The 21593-nt window shown below is 42.1% G+C and overlaps 1 protein-coding gene across 1 annotated transcript; it reads left to right on the forward strand.

The window, feature by feature from the left end:
* Positions 1 to 842: 842 nt before the first annotated feature.
* On the forward strand, positions 843 to 21379 carry tshr (thyroid stimulating hormone receptor; the record flags this gene model as incomplete). Its single annotated transcript, XM_084560690.1, has 10 exons — positions 843 to 1012; positions 8441 to 8512; positions 9509 to 9583; positions 12380 to 12454; positions 12920 to 12994; positions 13626 to 13703; positions 14204 to 14272; positions 16609 to 16686; positions 19372 to 19560; positions 19942 to 21379. 10 exons carry the CDS (start codon positions 843 to 845, stop codon positions 21377 to 21379), a joined length of 2319 nt encoding a protein of 772 aa, XP_084416816.1.
* Between the last annotated feature and the right edge of the window lie 214 nt (positions 21380 to 21593).

The raw sequence follows: 21593 nt of genomic DNA on the forward strand, positions 1-21593 counted from the left end.
TAATATCGGTCGTAGACCACAATTATATGTAATATAAATAAAATATAATAAAATAATATTAATAAAAGTTTGTTAAAAGCATAAACTATAATACACAGAGGGTAACAAGAATAACAAGAATAAAACCAATACTACTACTACTACTTCTACTACTACTACTACTAATAATAATAATAATAATAATAATAATAATAAAATATATTAGTTATGAGTATATATTACTGATAACTAGCTACTATCAGTATATATTAGTATATATTATGGTAAAATATATACTGGAAAATGTAACAAACATAGTTAAAATACTGTTTATTTTAAAAAATAACAGATTTATGTCAAGACTGCACATACAGTAAAGTAAAATGCTTAGTCCACAAACAACAGTAGCCTGTATTGGTCATACAACCGACCAAATGGAATAGCCTAATAATATAATAAACCGTACATTGGAAATGGTGAAAAGAAAAAACTAGAAGAGAAAAAAAGGAAAACGAAGAAGAAAAATAATGTTCTGCAGTCTAACACAAGAGTGCCTCAGAAGTCCACCCTCCCCTCAAGTTGAAGACCACCTCCAAACCCTCCAGAGCTGCAGCTGTCCGTCCTACAGCATCCCCACCTTCACAGCCTCACAGAAACTCTTGCAGGGCCCCGCAAAGCAAACTGATCTGTAGCACTCCAGTGGAGCGCCACCTGAGGATTATACTGCAGAAACAAACATCATAGGCTATTACAGACAACTTTACTTAAGCTGATTGAGCTATTTGCTGTTGTGGACATCAGTGGGACCTTCGCCGATAACGGCACTTGACAAGCAGCAGCAGCAGCAGCAGCAGCGCTCCAGTATGCAGGTGATAGCGTGCGCGTTGTTTACGCTCGTCAGTCTCCCCATCAGCGCCGCGTCGGAGGCTGACTCCTGCCCCGCCGTGTGCGAGTGCTCTGACTGGAAGACTCACACAATCTCCTGTTTTGACATTGATATTCTCCCCAGGTTTCCAGCAAGCACGGAGACACTGTAAGTAGGCGTGCAAAGCTCATCTGTTAAAGTGATTCTGCCGTTTTTTTTTTTCCTCATCAATTCTGAATGTAAAGTGCACTTAACCCTGAGGAAAAATCATTATAATAACGTTCATATTCCTTCAAAGTGCACCCACGGGGATTTTGAGGCTGTCTGTGTTGTCAAGTGGTTATTCCATTTTCAGGTATCATTTTAACTATTATACTATTACTAACAAGCAATGTTACAAAGATTTGGAGTGAAATGCACCCTTAAATGTTTTAAGAGGACACTAAAGTTCTGGCATTGTCTTCATGGAGATGAATCTAAAAGTGGCAAGTTTAATATTGGAATGATGTCAATGCTATGAATAATTAATTCAAAGAGTAACTGAACATTTAACCCACTTTATAGCCTGAACTCATGTGGCAGTAGTGTAACACTGCAGATGAAAAAATATACTGTAAGTTGTCTTTATTTATTTCAAATTTGTTATTAACGCTTTTTTAAAATTGTCCATTGCATTGGAACTATTATTAAGCCCTATTTAGATTACCATTAGAGTACATATTCATACTGCAACAATAAACCATAGTCTTCATAGTGCATGTATTTTCCATATTTCATTTTGTTTGTCATTAATGCATTAAAGCGTTGGGGGTTAGGGTTAGGGAAGCCAGAGAAACAGAGATAAAGAAGGAGAAGAAAGCCAGATATCAGGTGTCCAGTACAGTGGTCCTTGGATGCAAGATAATGAAACATTTCAGGGTGCTGAGTGTAGAGCATCAACACAGCTGAAATGTAGTATAGACAGGAATTTCAGAAAAATAGGATGCCATTCGGCTGCACACCTCCTGCATTTTGTGATGAAAATACAGAAAAACAACAGTCCTACGTCCTGAAATGACTTCGCTTAGTTTCTACTTTAGACTTTTACATATTGTGCTATTATAGCATAAGGTTCCCCAGCTTGTATGCCTTGTGTGCCAGTGGATTAACAGCCAAACTGCTATTGACGCTAGATTTCAGAGGACTGTGAAATATCACAGTACGCCCACTTCTCTTCCTGTTCCAAAAGCAGTAATTCCAGTAACAGCAAAGTACGGTATAATAACACTACTGCCAGCTAGGACTGCACCTAATCATTATATTCATTATCAATTTTCTGACGACTACTTTTTCAAACTCCAGTCTCATTTATAAAATCTGACCAACAACCCCAAATCCCAACTTATCAAATTCTAAGCAATATAGAAAGAAGATAAAAGCAGAAAAGCAAAGTAATTCCCCAAGTCTCTAAAGTTTATTTTACCAATTTTCTGACGCCATACAAAGAAGGTTCTGGGTTCAAATCCATCGGCCGACTGGGGCATTTCTGTGTGGAGTTTGCATGTTCTCCCTGTGTCTGCGTCGGTTCTCTCCTGGAACTCCTGCTTCCTCCCACCGTCCAAAGACATGCTCATTAGGTTAATTGGTGATTCTAAATTGGCCGTAGCTGTGCATGTGAGTGTGAATGGTTGCCTGTCTCACTGTGTTAGCCCTGCGATGGACTGGAGACCTGTCCAGGGTGTACCCCGCCTCTCGCCCGATGACAGCTGGGATAGGCTCCAGCCACCCAGCAACCCTCCAGAGGACAGAAAATGAATGAATGAATGACGACAGACAATATGGAAGAACATGCTTCAAAATTTCTGTCAAACCCATTCAAGATAAGTAGAGGCTGTTATTAAGAAGTAAGAATGTGTAATGAATCCTGGTAGCAGGCATGGTGTAATATGTCAAGATCACATCTGAAAATTGTACCATGTAATTCAGGTGGACTCCATGGCAGTTGGAGAGGAAAATTACTTTCAAATCTCCAGTTGTAAACCAGAAATCAGACTGTACAGTTTCTTTTTTGTATGACCTGAACATTTTGACCTGACATAAACGTGCCGTACGATAAAGTACGGTGCGATACAATGCGACACAAAACAATACGATGCGTTACAAAACAATATGGTAAGACTTGATGCAATACAATACAACATGATCCAACGTGAAATGATACAAAGCGATAAAAAAAACAACCCAATACGAAACAATACGAAACGATACGATACGATAGCCTGGCGTAGCCATACTCAATTCTAGTCAGAATGTGAGTCTGGTACCGCTCCATAGGGCTGTGATTATGGGGCGTGTTTCAACCGAACCAGGAAAGAAAATGCCTCTGCACTCAATTGGATAGACCTATAACCAATCAGAGCAACGGACTGTGCGACGCATGTTGTGTCCCATCTTCTTAGCGACCATCGGAGCCAGCTTGTTTGACTGTCCGTTAAATAAAGTTTGAAAAAAAAAAAAAAACATCGGAGCCAGCCGATAAATTAAACTTTTGCCGAATCCCGTACGAAGGACGGCAAAAACATCTTTCCGATTAACAAATGCCTTGATCGCATTTATCTGTTCCTCTTTTAAAATTAATGCGCTGTCGATATCTTCTAGAACAGACTCGATGGCAGAATCTACACATCTCAGTTCTCCAGCGGCAGCCATCTTTGTTGTAAACAAATTCAACCCAAGCGCTCTTTGGTGACGTGGTTACGTTACTGTTGATCATCTGTCCATCATTGTATAAAGCCCGCCCTGAGAATCTGATTGGTCCGAACAGTTTCTGTTCGAGCATAATTGCACCTTAACGGAGCGACACCAGACCGAACTTCCAGACCAAAAAATGTTGTGGGCGGGACTAAGTTCGGCTGGCACCCAGGCTAACGATACGATGCGATACGATACGATACGATACGATACGATACGATACAAAGTGATGCTGCAGGCCTTGTAAAATTCTGAGACACCGCAGAATAATGCTGTGAGATGGATGAAGTGATATCCCTTAGTGTGTAGTGTAGTAAAAAAAAGCCTACTCTCTACCAGCCATTTCGTTAAGCACTAATTAGCAACAAGCTAATCTAAACAACTAAAATGCTAAATTAAGGTGGTGAACAGGGTGAAGATGACCCTGCTACATATCAGCACATTAGCACTGCCACTGTGAATGTATTAGCAATCAGATGTTAACATTTAGCTCAAGGCTCCATGGTGCTGAGTTATAGGTTAATATGGTGCCAGCATGGTGACATATGCTGTTTGTGTGATGCTGGAAACAGATTTTTAACAAAATAAGTAATGATGGTTTGACAGATCCTCTTGTTGCTCTTCCACAAAACGTCCTGATATAGAGGTCACTAATATTAACCTAAGCTAATGAAAGTGTTCTGCGCTATGTTGTGATAATCCTTACATTCCTGCCTTACAATTTATGGGAACATTCCCTACCCCTTCTTGAATCCCAAGGAACACTTTGCATTGCCTCCAATAGCAGCCATCACATAAAATTATCTCCTGATCACTGCTTCAATTCACATATTCACGTGCCTCGATGTCCCCTACGATTTCCTCACATTCCTGCCCAAAGTTTACCCAGCACCTCCAGGAGGATAAAATCACACGGAAGCATGCCACCAAGCATTGTCAACCCCTCCTGATAAGAATATCTGCCAAATAAGCCCAAAATAGACTGCGTAGTGAGCAGGATGTTCTAGCAGATGAGGCGTGATAAAGTTTGATTTTGTTGTGCACACACTAAGGAATGAATGACCCCGTTGGCCTGGTTGAGCCAATGGGGTCCAGTCTTACTGACTCCAGGTGCAGCTGTGATTTCATTTGTGCTGTTGGCTCTTCTTCCCTCTGGCAACGATACTTAGCCTGTTGCTTTGTCTGTCCGTCTTTTAAAAATCTCATGATATACGTCCAAGTATGGGACCAATAAAACCTTCTATTGTGTTGAGAGCAACATTTGTGATTTGTGGGATTTACTAAGCTTAGAAAGACAGATAATTGACTTCATTGTAATAGGGTCAGTTTAACCCCTACATGAGGATCTCTGAGTTGGGCCATGCGGAATGTGAAAAGTTTGCCATATTGGAAATAATGCGAAATAAGGTACACAAGGGAATATGAAGCTCCAGCTAGAAGGCTTGGCTCAGCACAAAGATTGGAAATCGGGAGGTCAGAGTCAAGCACATAACCTTTTACTCTTAAGTCTTCATGGAGATTAAACAAATGCAATATAAAGTTATCAGTGACCTTTAGAGGTGCTGCTTGGCAAAAATGTGTTACCTCTGGACAGACCCAGCTGTTTCCCTTGTTTGCAGCCCATGTGCTATAAGGCTGGTTTAGTATAGATATGCTATTGGTGACAATTTTGTGTAATGTATTACTCAAAACTATTCCCTTGCAAGCGTCTTTGCAAACACATGCAGAGATATGAGCTTTCAAATTGCAACGCTAACTTTGAAAATGCTCTATTAGGGGCAAAATTACTGAAGCTGCCCTCAGCATAAGAGTATGATTAAAAATATTTTGTGCAGGTTGATGTGACGTGAACTCACTTTCACAAAACAAAACGCGAATGCAAAGCAGACGTCTGTGTCTGCCTATGTGTGAGTGTTCATGTGTGGATACTTAGAGTTTGGAGTCCTTTGTGTTTGCCTCTGTGTGTGTGTGTGTGTGTGTGTGTGTGGAGGTTACTCCATGTGTCACTGGGAGTCAGAGAGGTGGAAAGGAAAGTACAGACACGCTAAGAAGCCTGCGTAGCGTGACACCCGCCTGTGTCTGGACGATGCATTCAAATACAATATTTACCTTTTACAGCACATTTCTCAAACACCCACCGAGTTCCATTTGAGAATAATTAAGAGGAAAAAAGACTTCAAGGGAACGAAGGGAAAAACACAGCAGTTCCAGTCCTTCAAAACCCTCAGAATTTTTGGACTGGAGTCGAACATGCGATAACTCGTGATATCTATTGTCCCTCAACCTCTAATAAAGCAGAATGTGAGTGAGAGTGAAATCCTAACGCTGGTCCTTGAATGGTTACAGATGAGCCCTGGGATTAATGTAAAATAAAAGGAAAAAAAGTGGGTTCTTGTATCTGTAGCTAAGATTAATGGAAATACTGACAATTTCCCAGCCATTAATTTGTACCAATGCATCGTGTAATGGAAATTCTTACTGTTTCGGCAAGAATTTCAGCGTGTGTCTATAAAAAAAAAAACAAATAGCATCTTTATACAACCTCTTTCCTTATCCATTGTAGGATAGGAGCGACGAGAAAGCCAAAAAGTAACCCTGCTGTACATTTCCAAGCACTCTTAGTACATTAAGGATTTTTAAGGACATATTCTAATTGACAGTTTACGTTGGATCTCTTCGTAGAAAGTGCAGGTTGAAATCTGTTGCAGAATATGTACGTGACCCTCTTGATTAGCCACCACAAACCATTTCACATCAAAATGAGACAGCACATAGTAAATGCAGCTCTGTTGTCAGTCCAATGCTGACACTACTATGAATTAAGCGGCCTCTCCCCACTTCAAACTCAATTCCTAACCTGTTTGTTTTCTAGGGTTTCTATCCAAAATGACAAATTGAGGTTGTAATTTTCTCCTTAAGCCTAGAAGACGGGCTCATTGGTCCTCTCCCCACACTCCTGAGGGAAAATGCATTCTGGTAATTTGGGTTAGAGTGTGGCGGCGAAACAGCATGGTTCTGACTTTGGGGTGTTTGGTGTCAGGGTCTGCTCTGTGTCCCTATGTTTGTTTGAGTTTGTCAAAGCGCGCGCAGAATGATTTTCTCCCGCGTCTACCAACTGACTAACCCCCGACATACGAACATGATTCAAACTCATGGGCCAAGTCTCAGCCTCTGAATTAGTCTATTGTTCGCCTGATGAACCAAAGGCGCATGAAGACGGTGGCTTTGGTTTTCCCTCAAAATGTCACCCACGCTTCTAGTTGAGACAGGATACAGTGGAACAAACTGCAAATGTGCATCCTATGAGCCTGGAATACAGCATGACATCAACACATGTGGATACCATCTTAATCCATTTCCTCTTTTATTATGTTATGATTCCTAAATCCACCACAATTAAATCTCCAGCAAGACCACAGGAAAGAAATAACATATTTTTACTAGTGAGGTAGAGGCAAAAGTGCCAGCAGGTTTGACATTATGGGAAATCCGCTTATTTGATATTTCATGCGAAAAGTGAAAGATGAATGTTCTTATCTACATATGTAAAGCAGCTGTTAGCTTAATTAGCACAAAGACTGAAAACAGCGAGCCGTAACAAATTCCACCCACCAGCATGTCGAAAGCAACCTGGCATAGCGAGACACAATTCTTATCAGATTATGAGTCTGGTAACATGCCACAGGGATTTATTATGGAACAGGTTTCAATTGACACAGAGATAAATATACCTCACAAATACCACGCAACTGGATAGTCCTACACCCAATCAGAGCACAAATCTTAAAAACATATATTGCTTTGGTACACATTTATCTTTAGTTGTAGCCGGGCAAGCGTATAGGAGAAGTTAGACATTCGGTCTTTGGGCCAGTAAGCCTTCAAACCACGTGGTTAACATAATGACAGGGTCTTTAAAAATGATCTTGTCTTTAACCTGAACAGGAAACTTTGTTGCCTTTACCGTTACCAGGTTTTTTATGTAGTAGTAAAAAGCACTATGGGACACAAACCCCAATTTCTAAAGGGACATTCCTTTGTTTGACCCCTTCATCCACCTCAACCTCCTCCTTACACAGTCTTTTTTTTGACTTCTCAGACTGAAGAATAAACAGCTTCAATGAGTCTTACTGTGTATGCCTCTAAAAAAGTATGACAAAGAGGCCTACTACACCTCAGGCTCGGCCTCCCTCACCAGTACCTTCAGCTATACATCCACTGAATCTCCTAAAGCACCCTGAAGTCCTGCACACCGCCTCTTGCCTGAACCATAGTCATAAACCGACCCAGACATTGTTTAATTTGGCTGCCAGCTCAGCTCCAAGTCTTTGTTTTGTCCACTGTTCTAGGAGGGTCTGTTTCAGCATTTACTTCAAAGAAACCTTTCCACTTATTATGAAACTTGTCGGCGTTAGGCCTTTATCCATGACACACTTTCTCTCCTCTCATACCTGCCCAGCGTCTTTCCTTCTCTCTTCTTCAGTAATTCACATTTTGTTATATACCAATAAGTCATTCATGTCGTTATACTGATTCTACATTAAAGACATAGGTGACATGACATTTTGGGAATTACATTACTGATGTTTATACTGAGAGATAGATGGATATCCCTCCCATATTTCATGGTTAGCTTAATGCTAATAGCTGTGTATCTCTGTGCAAAGGTAAGAAAATCCAAAACAACACCTTTAAATCACTAACATATTATATGTGGTGGCTTTGGCTACACAATCACAACATAAATTCAAAAAGGGCATTAATCTTTGTCTCACCAAATAAGTGTTTCCACTGAATTGTCGATGTATTTCTTTGAAAATATTGTGAAAACCTAGCTAAAATGCCCGTCTTTTGTTTTTTAACCAGATGGCTTTTTGAGACCCGTCTGTCATCCGTGCCAGCAGACGCCTTTGCCAACATGGTCAACATCTCGAGAATGTGAGTGCTTGATTTCTAAAGTAGGACTGCTCTATTCAAGGCTTACACTCGTACATGTTCCTCCTCAAAGTTGCTTTCATCCACCTTCTGGCTTCCAAATACTTTCCCTTCTAGCTCCAAACTACCCCCTTTCCCCTTTGTTTCCCGCCCAAGTTGATGATATGCTCTCTGTTTAGTATCACCACTGGCTCATAATCACAGCTGGAAGAGCTAATGCGTTCCTTCAATAGGAATGTTGGTCCTGCAACCACTTGAGGGCTCGGACACTGGCTAGGTATTCCGGCAGAGCCTTTTGCGCGTATGTGGTGATTTTAGACTCCCGGTAGATGTGGAGTCTCCATGTCGAGGTAAAATATACACTTGAGCCTCGTGCCGCCGAGTCCGACATCTGTGTCCAAGTCATGCGTGAAGGGAGACGGACATGGATGAGAAGTTCTCTGTAAACCTCCACCAAAAGTGCTCATAGTCAGTGTTAAAGCCACCTCTTTGTTCGCTGTCCAGTTGAAATGGTAGACTACATGACAGACAACCAATGAAATGTCAGCATGATTTTTAAATACACTGAACTCAACTGTAGCTGCAAGTAAGCCAAGTGTGCTGTATGTTACGCATTATTTTCTGTCATGGACGTCATTTTAAATATTGATCTGGTGCTAAGTTCATGGTTTATTTTAACAGCATACTTCTCACCACGTAATAACAAATGGGAGCAGAGTGACTGATGACTGGGTAATGTATACGCACAGGCACAGGCCTGTAAAATTATTTGGAGGTTTTAAACAAGGCGCACTGATAAACTCAGGAAGGAGTTGCAGGAATTGGGATTTACAACCACACACTTAAACTCATTTATGAAAACATGTCTTATATTTCCCTCATGCGCCGGCACATACCTTTATTCCTGAAAGCCATGTGCAAAAAGGAAAGTCATTATATTGGTATTACAGAGACGATTCGTTCACTAGATTTGGTTTAAGCATTGTGTATTCCTTTCAGATATATATCCGTAGATGTGGTGCTGCGGAGGCTGGAGAAGCACTCGTTCTACGGCCTGAGGAAAATCACCCACATGTGAGTAACTACAGGAAAAGGGCACACTCTTTATTGAGCTTTATTGATTAAGCTGTACCGTTTGCTCTCTGGAGAGAGAGAAAAAAAAGCTTAATTTTGAACCTCACCGGCAGGTAATGGAGGCGAGGAAGGAACATATTAGGAGCTTATTTCTCTCTTTCACACTACTTACTGGTTCTCATCAGAGTGGCGCACAGTGGTTTTGCCAATTCATGAAGCTGAAAAAATAACCGCGCCATGGGATTGCCAAATGCAGATTAGATAAGGAACAATTCAATTTAATGAAATAACTCGTTATGGCGCAGTTCAGTCGAATAAGCATTTTAGAGCAGACAGGCCAAACAGCAGCCAGTGCATGGCTGCTCTACTCCTCTTCTTCATGCACCAGCTCTTTTTGAGGAAGCTCAGGGGGAAAACTCTAGCAAGGTGCACTCTATTCTCAATTATGGGATAGAGATTTATGGCTGAGTCTCCTGGTGGACCACACACTTTCCACCAGAACACCTCATAGCACTTCATATATTACTGCAAGACTTCCTGCCTACATGAATGATTTGTTCCGAGTTACAGCATCTTGTAACACAGCAGTTTGTGTCCGTGGCTTAAAAATGTGTGCCTACGGTATACGCCGCTGTTTGAGACAGAAATTATGATTAACAGCGAAAGGAATTAAATCGACTTGATGTATCATTTGGCCGTCACTTCTATCTCAACTCTCCCAGTCTTCCCTCATTAGCTGCCGAACTCCAGATATCAAAATACAGACAGAAGCAATAATTCAAACTGCTTGCCGAGGGTTGTATCGGTTGTTCTCTGGGTGTATTTTGGATCTCCGGGGCCTATTTGCCGCTGATTGGTGCGGTGTAGTGCCATACATCAGATAATGGCATCTCTCTCAGGTTTCCTTCAGGGTCAGACACAAATTAATGCTCTGCTTCCTGTTGGCTGCTTGAGGCCGACAGCAGCTGTGGATCAAGGACTGCAGTTTGGAGCTGAGATTTCGGTGGGGGCTGGGCAAAGTTTGAACCGTGCCATCAAATGAAACCACCGATTTCGAGTATTTCTCTGTTTTTTGGGGGAAGTGAAAACGCACATCTTTTCTATACTGCAGCGGATTTAAAGCCATGTTTGCATGTGGTACACACTGCAGTAGTGCTCCTGTCTTCATGTGCATGTATTATAAGAACTTCTGCATTTTCTGTTATCCATAGGAAAATGTGTCATTCATTAGTGAAAACTGAATTTCTGATCACCTGCAAGAAGTAATACAGGTGGTTAATGCTGCAGTTTGTAATATTTTTATTACGTTATTTTTCAAATAACCCTAGTTAGTTAATTAATGTAAGAGTTGTTGCATATAAGTGACAAACCCACTTTGATATTTCGCATTAGAACATTAGCTGTCTTCGATTCGAAATCGTAAATTACAGCTAAACAAGACAACCGTCACGGGTGCGCGCGGCGCTCAGAGACGACATCATCCAGGTCAGAAGACACATGATAACAGGTAACTCTGGACTCAACAAGAAATAGCACTAGCATACGATAACAAAATATTGGTGAAATGAACGAGTTTCGCTGCAGATAATGCGTTATTTAGAACCTGCATTTCGGTGCCCCAGTCACTCCCACTATATGGATATACGTGGATCTAAATATCTCCCGAAGGAATACAATTATAACAAATAACAAAAGTTACATGGGTGAGTAAACGATGGTATTTTATGCCAGAAATAAGGTCCAGGTTGTAAAAAACAATAGTTCCCCTTTAAATAAGTAAATATTAGTGAATTATTGAATATGTTTGTTGTTCATTAACACATTATAACTTAGGTAATTCATATGTTAATGTTATCTTTACAGCTCAGACCTAAGTGACAAAAAAACGTGCATAACTCATATAATAAAATCAATTAATTTAATTTCAGTGTGACCAGAATTATTATTATTAAAACTTTTTGTTTCCTTTTTGGATAAGAAATGAACTGATTCTCTTTTTTTGCCTGTTCTACATTTTTGTCTGTACTTAGCAGGCGTGTTTCTTCTGTGATGGTGATACTGATTGCTTTGGTTATTTAAACCTTATTCTACTTTTTTTCGGAAGATTGGATTCAAGAGCACAAACCTTTTCAAATTGCTTAGTTAACACGACCAGCCAAAGTCGCTGTGGTTGTAAGAACAAGAGAGGACCACCCACAGAAACACAAACTTCAGCTGATAGTGAAAGAAAAATATATTCCCAAACGCGCTTTATTAATGACCTTGAAAGAAATGTAACAAAGATTCAAACTCTTTTAGCCCGTCCGTCGGGCTCAGCCCACTCCCTGAGGTGTCGCTGCTCAAGAGGTTTGCAGTGCACTTGACAGACTATGGAACCATTATGTTTGCTAATTTTATTTTGGTTATGTTTTGATTTAAGCTTAAGTACACAACAGCACTGGGAAGATGAACCTCATCCACACTTTCAGCGAGTCTTGGCAGGTGTGTGAAGAAGGGCCAGGACACGCAGTTTCAGACAGCAGCAAGAAACGTTCAGTCTAGGGCGGACCAGAATAAACACGCTAATGAAACACTAATTGGACTCTACTTCCGGTGCTGGCTGTCTGCACCAAGTTTCCCTCCACTTGCACACTGGCATGCACCTTGCTCTCTGAAAATTGTGCATTATGTGTTTCTGAATACCTTGCCGTCACGGCCGCGGCACACCTCAGTATTTTCCTCATGCACTTAATTATTTCGGTTTAAAGGGTAAGCACATTTCCAGTACCTGACATCGTTTTGTGTTTGCTCCTCCAGAGAGATACGCAATGCGAAAAGTCTGGCATACGTTGACCCAGAAGCCTTTAAACATCTCCCAAACCTCAAGTACCTGTGAGTATTTTTCAGAATGTGCTCATTTTTGTAAGAGCTCCAGATATTGACAACACTATTATGACCAGAAAAGGGCTACGTATTTTAAATCTCCTGGAGCCCTGCTGGAACATATTTTGGTGAATTAAATGGGGCAATCTCAAATAGATTCCTCACTCGTTGCAGATACAAGCTGTTTTTCCTCTCGAAAGGCCAAAGATGAACCGTTTAGCGAGATTTCTCTGTCAGTGGAGGTGTTTTTAAGAAGCCTGAACAAGCACAGATCTGACACTGACTGCTCAAGTTTGCTATTAAAGGAATTGCCAAGGCTATTATTGAATGACACAGCCCATCTGTGGTCTCTTTTATCTGTCTGATATACAGTAACTGAGCAGACAGTGGCATGCACGGCATCTCGCATACCCTCTGTAATCTCTCTTTTTTTCCTGCATACATCATGACTGTCCCTTTGTTCTTGTCATTCAGGGGGATTTTCAATACGGGCCTCAGTTTCTTCCCTGACTTGAGCAACATCCACTCTAATGACATGAACTTCATTCTGTAAGTTGTCGTCTCCATGCAACTGTTAAGACAAGCATGCTGCTCAGTATCTATGCTTACTAAAGCTGCTACTTTGTGCATCAGCAATCAATTATAAGCGACTGGGAGTCATTACTATAATCTAACAAACAAATGAGACCGTTGGGAAGATAATTAGTCATTATCCGCTCTTTCCTACGCCATATTGTTTAAGGAAGGTAGTGTGTCATTTTTCAGGATTTCGTAAATGTGTCAGAAAGAATAAAAAGACACTTTCATGTTCATGTTCTTGTTTGTGGTCCATTTCACAGCAGGGATTATGCGAAAGATGGCCTCAACTTTTGGAAAGTTTGCCACTAATAAGACCACTTTCCTCATAAATTTGTGGTATTGATATATAAAATGCTACAAATTCCACGTGTGCTACATGTGCGTCCCATCTCCTCCTTCATGTCCGTATGAAATGAGCTACAGTCACGGAGTTGTCACCCACTCAGCCAGCTCCTCTATCCGCCGAATCTAATTTTCCTACCCAGCAGTAACACTCGAGAACACAATCAACACCGCACTTCTCCCCATGCCACTTTCCAGCAAAAGGTATTTATTTACAACTCCGATTCATTTCCTCGCTGCTGTGCGTCTTCTTTTACAGGGAAATTGTAGATCATCCCTACATTACCGAGATCCCGGCCAACTCGTTCCGTGGCATCACCAGCGATGTGCTGACAGTGTGAGATATACGCACGCCGGCACAAGCAGCCACATGCAGATATCATACACTTGCATGCACAATACATAAAGGAAATAACAAGTAGATAAATATATCCTATTAGAAGAATTGCTGTAATTTCGTAACGTTGGTCTTCTAAACCCTAAAATAACCACTAGAAAAAAATGAAAGCAGTCCAAAATGATCTCACTTTAAAAATATGTCTTCACCCTGACCTCTCTTGAATCTCACAAGGACAGGAAAAATAAGTACACAGGCTCAGGACAGACACTCACACGTGCAGTTGGTTTCAAGAGTGAGGGAAAAGTGAGGTAAACGTCGGGCTTAAAAACCCCACAGGCCGACCAAACCTCACCATGAAATTAGAAATAAGTCTGACGACAGATGAAGGATCACCGCATTGAAAATATTTTCATTCAGTAACTTGGTTGTTAAAGAGACTTGTTCTAACAAGTGCTACACGGCTGATGTTCCTGTGTAAACTCCTCCTTTTGTTTCAGCATGCTGTATGGAAACGGCTTCAGGGAAATACAACACCATGCCTTTAACGGCACCAAGTTAGATCAAGTGTAAGTATTTCTGTCGTGTGAACTGAAACAGCATCCCTAATTAAATTTGATTTGTTAATGTAATCAATACTGAATAATCTGGTATTTTGGGTGATATGCTCATACCTTTTTTCCCCCAAGTGTTAGTTGAGAAGATCAACACCAATCTGATGTCTGTGTGATAAATATGAAGCCACAGCCAGCAGCTGATTAGCCTGGTTTAAATACTGGAAACAGAGAGAAAGAACTTGACAGACTCAGGCAGCTTTCTTTGGAAAGAGCCAGGATTTAGATCTAAACTTATTAGCGGGTCATATCTTATTTAATCTGTACAGGAAATCCAAACGGAACGGTTGTTGTTTTACCCAAGGTTGTCTGTGGGACTGTTTCAGCTGTTTCCTCCTGTTTCCAGAATTTATGATTAATGTGAAGCTAAAATAACCAGATGCTAGCGTTATATTTACTGCGTGCACGCGGCAAACATTGCCAAAACATGAGGTACACTAGTGGAAACGAATGCAAACCCAGCTGATTCAACAGCTCTCTCAGTCAAGTTTGTAACTAATGCTGATTAAGATTTAGTTCAGGACTGTTACATCAGAATGCATTCATTTTCACTAGTGTACCTAATGAAATGACAAGTGAGTGCACGTGAGAGTGGTAGCAATCTCCTCATCTAAATGTCAGAATATAGTGAGTCCTAGCAATTGCTGAAATGTCAGATAAATTTACACACTGAATAATCAGATCTGTGTGATAGTGTTGTGTACTTTTTTAACTGTGATGTTTATTATTTACTTGAAGAGCTTTCATAGTTTTTAAGGGGAACTACTGTTTTTTACAATCTGGACCTTATTTCTGGCATAAAATATGGTCGTTTATTCACCTATATAACTTTTGTGTCATTTGTAGATAATTAGTGTATATCCATATAGTGGGAGTGACTGGGGCACCGAAACGCAGCCTCTAAATAACGCATTATCTGCCACGAAACTCATTCATTTCACCAATATTTTGTTATCGTACGCTAGTGCTATTTCCCGTTGAGTCCGGAGTTACCTGTTATCATCATCTGAGGTCTGTAGATTGACCTACAGACCCCAGATGATGACTTCTGACCTGGATGATGTCGTCTCTGAGCGGTGCGTAGTGTACGATAACAAAATACTGGTGAAATGAACGAGTTTCGCGGCAGATAATGCGTTATTTAGAGGCTGCGCTTTAGTGCCCCAGTCACTCCCACTACATGGATATACGCAGATCTAAATATCTCCCGAAGGAATACAAATTACATTAAAGTTATATGGGTGAGTAAACGACCGTACTTTATGCCAGAAATAAGGTCCAGGTTGTAAAAAACAGTAGTTTCCCTTTAAGAACTTGAGATGGTAGGCACTGCTTTATTATATCTGGTTTACCATTATTCACTGGGACACTGAAACTAGTCAATTTGGAGGCTGTCGGAGGTCCCAAAAATCACGGTACAGCATGCCTGGATTAAACCATTTCTGACATCTGGGAGGTGTGTTTCTGTACCCAAAATTGCACTACAAAAGCAGCGGGATTACACCTGGGTCTCTGCAGGGCCTCCTTATATATACTCAAGAAGGGGTTAAGCCCAGCTCGTGATTAGCGATATGGAGTTTCCAAAATTAGGTGTCAGGAAGTCTGCATTAAGTGTGAGTTCCCCTCTCCCATACACTCAGTGACACTGGTCACTGTAGTAGTATTCAATAGCATCATCCGGATAAAGCATGGCACAGTGAGAGGAGAACAGGTTAGCATCCCTTCTTTTTCCTCTTTGTCGCAACATATTTTCTACTTTTCTTTTCACCCCCTGGTTCAGAATCCTGCATAGTCAGGATATGAGGTATTAATGATATTAATTTAAGACCCCTCTCCTCTTTTACAACACCTACACTCAGCCCAGGTTCTTATAAGAGCCCAATTAAGCCATTGGTCTGAGACTAGTGAGTCTTACCACATGGGTGTTTGTCTTGGCGCTCGATCCGCTCTAAGGGGAGAACTGATCCCAGCGCAGCCCGACCAAGACAAACACACCCCTCACTGGTCTATTATCCTTATTAGATTTAAGGGATTCGGCGAGATGTGTATTGAGGGTGCCGCGCGTTTAAGGAGCACACCATCACATCTTATACTGTCTTATTTAAATTAACAACATAAGTGAGACCTCTTTCTGTCATGTTTCACCCCCGAAATGAGGGAAAATAAACACAGGAATGTGCAGTGATGAGGCTTGAGAAAATATTATGCAATGCTTCGCTCCTGTCAGTCTGACTGAAATGTGCGTGATAGCTTTTCTCCTAAGAAACTTAGATTTGTGCTTTCCTGTCCAGCGACCTTCACCGGAATAAGTATTTAACCAAGATGGATGACAGGGCTTTTGCGGGAACCATCAGCGGCCCCATGCTTCTGTAAGTATCACCGAGGGTTGAACATTTGACCCACTCTTGTCAACTGTACTCACACTCAAAAACATCCATTCATGTGATCTCTTATGTTGACTAAAGAGATTTTATAAATTAATAAACTGACTAAATTAGATCTCAGCGGGATCTCTGCTGGCTGTGTTGCACTGTTAGAGTTTTCAGTTTGCAACCTGAAACAGTCTTGAAAGCTGCTATGTATCTTTTAAAAGAAGAAGGAAAGGAACATTTCTGATTCTGCTACAGCCTTTTTTTGTTCTGGTATGACCGGTAGCTAAGTGTGGCTAATGTTAGCAAACTTAAAGTGGTAATCTCGAACACTTTAGTACTGGCTGATTTGGCAGTACCTGGTGGTAACTGCAAATGCTATTGTTGTACCTTAAGCCATAAACATTGACTTAACTGATGCAGACATGTATAAAACTCACTGAGATGACCGCTTTAAGATTCATAAAGGGTTCAGGGTTGAGTTGAACGTCACATAATCCACCCACCGCGGTCTTACAAATATGTAGAAATATATGTAAAGACACTGTACACAGCTTTGTACTACAATATAACTCAAAAGACAGACGTGTTTTGTGTGAATTAACAGCTAGTTGCCCAGCCAGCCAATTTTCTCATGGAGTTAGCAGCCAAGGTTGCCCATTTTGCACAGAATACCATAAAGACCATCCACATGTATAGTGAATCGCTCGTAGCCCATCACCAACAGTCCCTAGTGGACATTCTAGGCTCCAGCCATTGGTCCCTACTGCACAGACTCTGCTTGCAACATCCTGAGGTGGCACATGTCTGAGATATTTTGTCATCTTTATATTGGCCCCTGTTATATCATCTCATTTTAAAGGAAGACAACATTGTGGGAAACCATTGACTTTGTTGCTTGAGTTCAATACGACAGTTAATGTTTGATGCCAAGTATTGAAAAAAAAAAAGTGATAAAAACCTCTTGTTTCTTAGGTTTATAGACGCTGCTGAGGTGTAAGATGCTGTTAAATTTAGACAGAGTGAGTCTAGCATGTGAAAGTGGTAATGATCTTTTCTCTCTGCAAGAAAACAAAGTGTGACCCTGTAATATTTTAATATTTGTTTTAAACACACAATTTCACAAATTCTCCTTCAAAGATATATTCCAAACATTTTAGGAAGCACGTCAGCGGCTAATAGCCCTAATTACTTTGGTAATTATTCACACTGTGTTGAGTTTCAACAGTGTCCTCATCCAACTTGTGGAGACTAGATGACAAATGTCTGAGAAACAGGATAAAGTAAAATAATTCCCCCACAGCTGTGTCTTTGAAGGGGACACGTTGTGTGCAAGCTTATGATAGAGAAACTTCCATCGTTCCTTTGATGCTTTTGCCTTATTTAATGTTTTCTCATATTTAAGGATACTTAATGCCAAGCTGCTTTACCACGGCTATCTGGTTGCCGATCTGGGCCCAGATCTGAGCCTCTCGGATCCAGCTGTTAAGTGTCTGGTTAGGTAACATAAACGGGGTTTATGTGCAGGTCTTCTTCCTCTGTTCCACCGAGGAACATGTCCTGAGTGAGGTCACCTCCATGAGGTCATGAGTTAAACATCTGGAAATGTCAAAATCACACCGACACTCACGGGGTCTGCACAGCCTTTTTTATTTCTTTTTTTTTTTTTGAAGCAGACTTACGCAATGAACCCCATGAGGGAAAAAGAGAGCAGAGGACAGAGAAGTGGGGAAAGCAAATGTGACTAAAAAGGAACAATTAAGCTCTTATCAAATATGGAATTGGCTTGTTTGGCTTATGTTTCATTTAATCAAATTAATCAATGACTTAGAGGCACAGTGGGTTGGGAAACTAAAGAAAGCAAAAAAAAAAAAGAACTTGGACTCGGCTTGACCTGTTGAAGGGGGGAGAGTGTCTGGTGCTGCACAGCGGAATGTCCTGATAATGGGATCGCACAGGATGTTGGTGAGATTGTCAATCCCCTGCATGTCTCTGTCCCGATGAGGTTGAGCTGGCTTTGGCATGAAGGCCGAGTGCAAGGAATACCACATGTAATTGCTTAAAGATGAAGGACTGAGGAGTTGACTCTAGGAAACAGATGGAGGGTGTTGTTTAATCCATCTATGAGATCTCTGGTCTCATCGTGTCTGGCTCTTCTGATGTGCAGATAATACGTTTGTTTCAAAGTCTGGGCTTGAAGGGTTTTGGGCGGTGACCTCATGCCATTTTCCAGTTAGTTAAATGAAAGTATATTGCTCAGAATTATATTAGCATGCAAGAGCAATCCTATGGGTTGAGGGTATTCAGAAAATTGCAGGTAATCAGCTGAGTCTCAGACATAGCCTGATTAATAAGCACTGTACTCCTGTTGTAACTGGTTCTCCAATGACAAGTGGTATTTCCAAAATTATTCTCACAATTCCACAGTTGTGTCTGACAACACAGATTAAAAAAAAAAAACTTTCCCAAAGCAAAACAAATGTGTAAAATGGACCTCACGCAAGTTACGTAGAAGGAGACGAGTAGAGCTAGGTGAAAACATTGGATCTGAACGGTGCACTGACCCATGGCACTCTTCTCTCACTACCAGACTCCCACTACAAGAGCCATAAAATAAAAATCTAAAATAAAAATCTGCATCTAATGCATTTTCTTAAACTCTTTCATTCCCCGTGTGTCTTACAGAGACGTGTCCCTGACAGGGATCACCTCCCTGCCGACCACGGGCATGGATTTTCTCCGGGAGCTAAAGGCGCGCGACGCTTGGGCCCTCAAGAAATTGCCACCCATCAAGAACTTCAAGCACCTCACCATCGCCAACCTCACGTACCCCAGCCACTGCTGCGGCTTCAAAAACCTCAAAAAGAAACGAGGGTACGCTTTCGTCAATTCTCGGTTTTGCAACTGTTGATCATGCCTGCAAGAGTCTCTGAAAAGTCTATTTCACGTGTTTGGACGATGGGGCGGCTGCACTTGCATGGTGTGGATCTTGGCAGGGACTGAATCAACCGTCCGACGTGTTTACCTATAACTTCTTACAGTGCTGCCATAATTAGCGTCACTCACTGCTGTTATTGCAGGAAGAAAGTTAAGCCTGACTAATAATGACTCTCAAAGCAGGAATCCCTGTTCTTCAACTGGATATATAAATGATTTGATGGTACATTCAGTGCTAGTTTTTTTTTTCTTCTAATCTAATTAACTTTTATTGAAGGGTCTCGGTCTAATGTCTATTTGTCTGCTTTGGCCTTTCAGCTTTTTGGAGTACATCATCTGTAACCTGACTGCTTTCTACGACCAACATCACAAGCGCTCTGTGGGGCCCCTTCGCATGCCTTCCCTTCAAGGGGAAAGCGTTGTGGAAACGCTCCCAGACCAGGAGCCAAATGATGGAGGTCACAGAGAGCCCCAGCAAGACTGGAGGAGAGGTGAATTCCATGGCAGCCTCCACTACCACGCCTACTTTGGGGGCCAGCCAGATGAGGATGTGGGTTTTGGAGAGACCCTCAAGAACCCCCAGGAGGACAACAGCCAAGATTTTGACAGTCGTTACGATTATGTGGTGTGCGAGGAGGGAGAGGAGGTGGCATGCGCACCAGTGCCCGATGAGTTCAATCCTTGTGAGGACATAATGGGTTTTGGCTTCCTGCGTGTGTCAGTGTGGTTTGTCAGTCTGCTGGCTGTCCTGGGAAACGTGGTGGTTCTGCTGGTCCTGCTCACCAGCCACTACAAGCTCTCCGTCTCCCGGTTCCTCATGTGCCACCTGGCCTTTGCAGACCTGTGCATGGGGATTTATTTGCTCCTCATCGCCTCTGTAGACGTCCACACGAGGTCTGAGTACTTCAACCATGCCATAGACTGGCAGACCGGCCCTGGTTGCGGACTTGCAGGTTTTTTCACAGTCTTTGCCAGCGAGCTTTCGGTCTACACCTTGACAGTGATCACTCTTGAGAGGTGGTACGCCATCACCTTTGCCATGCGCCTGGATCGCAAGCTGCGTCTGCACCATGCCGCAGTTGTCATGTTAGGTGGCTGGATCTTCTGCCTCCTCCTCGCCTTGCTGCCCCTGGTCGGGGTGAGCAGTTACCAGAAAGTGAGCATCTGTCTCCCCATGGACACCCAGAGCACGGTGTCTCAGGTCTACATCATGTCGGTGCTGGTTCTCAACATCATGGCCTTTTTTGTTATCTGCGCTTGCTACTTCAAGATCTACTGCGCAGTGCATAATCCTCAGTACCGCTCCGGATCCAAGGATACAAACATCGCCAAGCGCATGGCTGTCCTCATCTTTACTGACTTCCTGTGCATGGCGCCCATTTCTTTCTACGCTATGTCGGCGGTGCTAGACCGCCCCTTAATCACTGTCTCCAACTCCAAGATTTTGTTGGTGCTCTTCTACCCACTCAATTCCTGTGCCAACCCGTTCCTCTACGCCATTTTCACTAAGGCCTTCAGGGGAGACATATTCATCCTCCTCAGTAAGGTGGGCCTGTGTCAGCAGAGAGCACAGCTGTTCAGAGGCCAGACGGTCTCATCAAAGGGCAGCAGCGGGACATCTCAGGTCCGCAAACACAGGAAGGGAGGAAGCACAGGCCAAGAGGAAGTGCCCATCCACCTGAGGAAGTGCTCCGGACACACCTACCACCAAGCGATCGGCCAACAGACAAGCCCCGAGGAGAGCCTGGACACGTGAGGCAAACGCCGGCCTGGGGTAGCAAAGCGAGACAGGTTCAGGTGTAGAGAGCAGAGGCCTTGAAGAGTTTGTGGACGGATCTGTTTGGATATTTAACAGAAAGCTCCACCATTCTGCATCTGCTTCAGTTTTCAGGCCAAGTTCAGCTGCTTTCACAATTTTGGCTGTGATGGTTTTAGGGTTCCAGTTGTTGGGGAATATCAAATGTCACTGA

This window comes from Chelon labrosus, assembly GCF_963514085.1.
Source record: "Chelon labrosus genome assembly, chromosome: 14".
Classification (NCBI taxonomy): Eukaryota; Metazoa; Chordata; class Actinopteri; order Mugiliformes; family Mugilidae; genus Chelon; species Chelon labrosus.